Source organism: Phytophthora infestans, genomic scaffold, assembly GCF_000142945.1.
Source record: "Phytophthora infestans T30-4 supercont1.54 genomic scaffold, whole genome shotgun sequence".
NCBI classification, from domain to species: Eukaryota; Oomycota; class Peronosporomycetes; order Peronosporales; family Peronosporaceae; genus Phytophthora; species Phytophthora infestans.
In genome coordinates, this window is record NW_003303705.1 from 733,484 (window position 1) to 737,453 (window position 3,970).

Here is a 3,970-nt window from a genome sequence, read left to right on the forward strand (position 1 = left end):
GAGCAGGGCCGATCCCATGGCCATCTCGACCTCACGGGTCCAGAGAAGGAGATTCTCTCCATCCTTCCCCTCGAAGGTTTTTACGCTCACCATGAGCGGTTTCAGTCTCATAGACTCTTCACGCGTCATCGACGCCGCCGCCGTTGCGGCGCTCATCTTCTCTTGGACATGCTCCAAGAGCGCGTTCTCGTAGCGGGAGAACGATTCCAGCCTGGCAGTGACCGCCTCTGGACCTTGCGATGCAAGATGAGCCACGCCCTCCGGGCCAAGCAAGGACATAAGCTTAGTAAGCGCGTCCTGCTGCGCCGGGGGCAAATTCGCGAACACGGGGTGTTCCATCCTCGCAGAGGATATAGTCAACCGACTCAGGAGCGGGATTGACTACAAGTGCTACCAAGTGCAGCGGGGCTGCCGTAGCTTTAGCGTCAGAGGAAGACGTTCGACTCAAAGAGTCACTAATACTAAGTTCCTTATCCAAAGGACACTTACAGCCCAAGACCAGGGCTCAAAGTTAACACCTTAACTTTTATGCTTCAACACCAGAAGTGTTTTATTTACTATTATTGCGGCCAAGCCGCCTAGGGGTAAATGTATCTCTTTAACTATCTAGCATAGTTAAACCTAATCAAATGCATAACGTGTGGCTTTCGGCCAACGTACTGAGAGACCTTGTTAGCTCTCCAACTTATGTACTGAGAGTTTGTTAACTCTCCGGGTACTTCGTACCCCTGTGTGCTCCACACCATGTAACCCCGTTACATGAGCTCTCTACGAGTGAGCACAGCCTAATACTGCGACATAGTAGAGCTTAATGGCGATGACGACTCGTAATACGGCTCGACGCGTGTTGCGCAGTGACACAGCACCTGCACGTCGTCTCTGGGAGTTGGATAGCGGAAATCGTGAGGATAGCGCTTCTGGTGCCATGAACCGTGGTCGACCTGAGCCACATCAACGGTTTACCCAGCGGGAGACTGGAATTACAGATTTGAGGCGTGAATTTACTGCTGCACAACAGGCACTTCGAGTTAAAGCTACAACAGAGCTTACAAATCTCAACAGCAACATCGGAACGGAAATGACTGAGATAAAAAGGCAACTTGCAAATCTGGTACAGTACAAGCTATATCCGAACATGTCAGCCACGTTAAACCAGACCCAAGCAACCGCAACAGCAGCTCAACAGATTGGCGGAGAAGATCGTACTAGAACACAGCACACTGTTGCACCTGTCGTTTCGACCGCACCTGACCCGCATCAGCCAATTGGGGTTGGCACAGCGGACGTAGCCATGGCGTCCGTACCGGGTGCCCCGACAATCGCCGGCTTCACCACATTTACGCAAGATGGACGTGAGTCCGCCAAGTTTCGAGGGTCAGATCGAAGGAATAAAGATTAACTCTTTCCTTTTTCGGTTTGAGAGCTACTTTCAGAAGAAGGGTTACAATTTGGCGTTGCATGATCACCTCCTTCCTCGTGAGTTGAATCAGTGCGTTCGTAAAACCGCTTTGGTTTGGTACGAGCGCTACATGACTGACGACACAACGACAAAATTGTGGAGTGTTATGAAAAGTGAGATGATTCGAGAGTTCCGCGAGCCCAATTTCCAGGCTAAAGTGCGCAACCAGCTATTGAGATTAAAGCAGACTGGAGCATATCACGGCTATGTGAATAAGTTGTGGGAGTTGCATCGCGTAGTGGAGCTCGACGAATTAACTGCGATCAATATTTTCGTGACCGGACTGACTAATACGAAAGTAAGGCTGGCCATCCAGCGCAAGCAGCCAACCACGCTTACAGCAGCTGCTCAAGAAGGATTTCTTAAGTGGGAACTGCAAGAAAAAGCACCTTCAGCCAACCAAAGCAATGCCAGCAGTGGTGCTTCGGGCCAGAAACCAAATAATGGCAAAAACATGCGTAATTACGTGAAAGGCGGCAATGCTTCTGGAGAAACAGCGCAGGGTACAAAAGCTTTAGCCGGTACGATTTGCTCTCATTGCGGACGTGGACTGAGGACTGCTGGGTATTTCATCCAGAGAAGAAATCACGCAACTTGCAGCGCTAGCAGCAGCTGCACAACAAAAAGGCAGTTAAACTACACTATCCAATGGAGGCCAAGCGCTCTAGTCGACAGAATGATGAGCTGCTAGACCACATGTGTGACGTTACACGTGGGATACGTGCTGTGAATCTACATGACGGTGATCAAAATGATGAAATCCAAGAAAAATATCTACCCAAGCGTGAATTATTCTGTTTGTTGCATGCTCGGAGTACGGTGCATCGTTCCACATAGGACATTTGCATCTTAAATTCAAACTTCATTGACAGTGGAGTTACGATGGACGGTGTCAGTCCGCGGTTTATCACGGCGAATGGACTATGGGGAAATGTTGTCGACCACAACGACCACATGAAAATCTCCCTTGCTGCAAAACAAACGATGACTGTACCGACTAAGACTGTTCGATTAACGTTATATATGGATAATTTCGACCTGTACACGAATGACTTCCCCGTCATTGATGTACCCGAGGAGCAGAATTTGCTTTTGGGTATGCCATGGCTGAAAGCTGCAAATCCTGATGTTGATTGAATAAATGAACGGGTGAAGCCGCGTGCACTGGAGGATTCGGAAGGGCTGACTAGCTCATCCAAGAAAAAGAAAATAAGAAATAAGGAAAGACACTTCACAAACCTAAGCGACCTGCTGTGCAAATCGAAGGTCAGCGACACCCTGTGTCACCTCGAAAGAAAAACGATCCGACTATTGACTACTTCAAGCATGGATTCTATTCTACAACTTCGGGTACCACAAAGTACATAACGTCGAAGCAATTTCGACGCATGTTACGAAAGTCGAAAGCATTGAGTGCATCTTTGTGATTCGACCTAAAACTGAAAAAGAAAATGGCGAAGCCCTCGAAGTCGTTGATATTGATATATTTCGTAGTCAGCCGGTCTATCATGTGCTTTTGATGCACAAAGCAGTCTTCCAGCAGAAGCTCCCGTCGTGCCTGCCACCGCGTCAACATGGAGAACATGTGATGGAGGTTGACACTAAGGAGGCGATATTTCGCCGATAGTGGAGACAGTCTCCAGTCTAAGAAAAGGTAATAATGGACTGGGCTCGTGAAATGCGTAGCGCTGGGTTAATTCGCCTCTCTAAATCACCTCATGGAGCGCCCACATTCTACGTAAAAAAGCCTGTTGGCTGGAGAATAGTGCATGATTATCGTGCTATGAGCTCGCACACAGTCTGAAGAACCCTTCCGATGCCAAGGAGAGATAATATCATCGAAACAATGCAAGGTTTCTATTGGTATTCGTGTATGGACTTGTTGAGTGGGTACTATCAATTCCGGATGAGATACTGTGATATACCATATACAGTTTTCCAAACCCCGGATGGCACTTACGAATACCTAGTGTTACCAATGGGTCTCTAACGCCCCGACCACCTTTAATGAAGGAATACGCCGTATCTTATTGGACTTGATATTTTCCAGGGCTATTTCGACGATATAGATGTGTATACATGATCGCAAACGTTGGACACCCATTTGAAGGCGCTTGGTCGCGTACTAACGAGACTTTAAAAACACCATTTTTACGTGAAAGTGAGCAAATGCGTTAAATAGAGCAAATGCGTTTTCTGTGTGGATGAAATCCCCTTCCTAGGAGATTATGTCGGACGCAAAGGAGTGCGAATCGATCCAAAGAAAGTGAAAATACTTCGTGACTGGCCATTACCTCGTACCACAGCGAGCTGCAATCGTTCCTGGGTACTGCGAGCTACGTTCAGAGATTCTGTCGCGACTTCGGATCAGATGCTGGGCCGCTGTTCGATATGCTAAAAGTATCTGCAAAATGGATTATAAGCAGGTTCGGTGTAGTAGAACACACAAAATACCGTCAGATGTGGATTCCTTAAACAAACCAAAACAAATCGCCGAGTTAGGTCGGCGCT

General features: G+C 47.8%; 1 protein-coding gene across 1 annotated transcript; it reads left to right on the forward strand.

Moving 5' to 3' along the window:
• Positions 1–817: 817 nt before the first annotated feature.
• Positions 818–2,065, forward strand: PITG_17435 (uncharacterized protein; the record flags this gene model as incomplete). The annotated part of the gene is made up of 3 exons (XM_002896699.1): positions 818–1,374; positions 1,574–1,980; positions 2,037–2,065. The coding sequence occupies 3 exons, from the start codon at positions 818–820 to the stop codon at positions 2,063–2,065; spliced, it is 993 nt and encodes a 330-aa protein (XP_002896745.1).
• Positions 2,066–3,970: the final 1,905 nt, after the last annotated feature.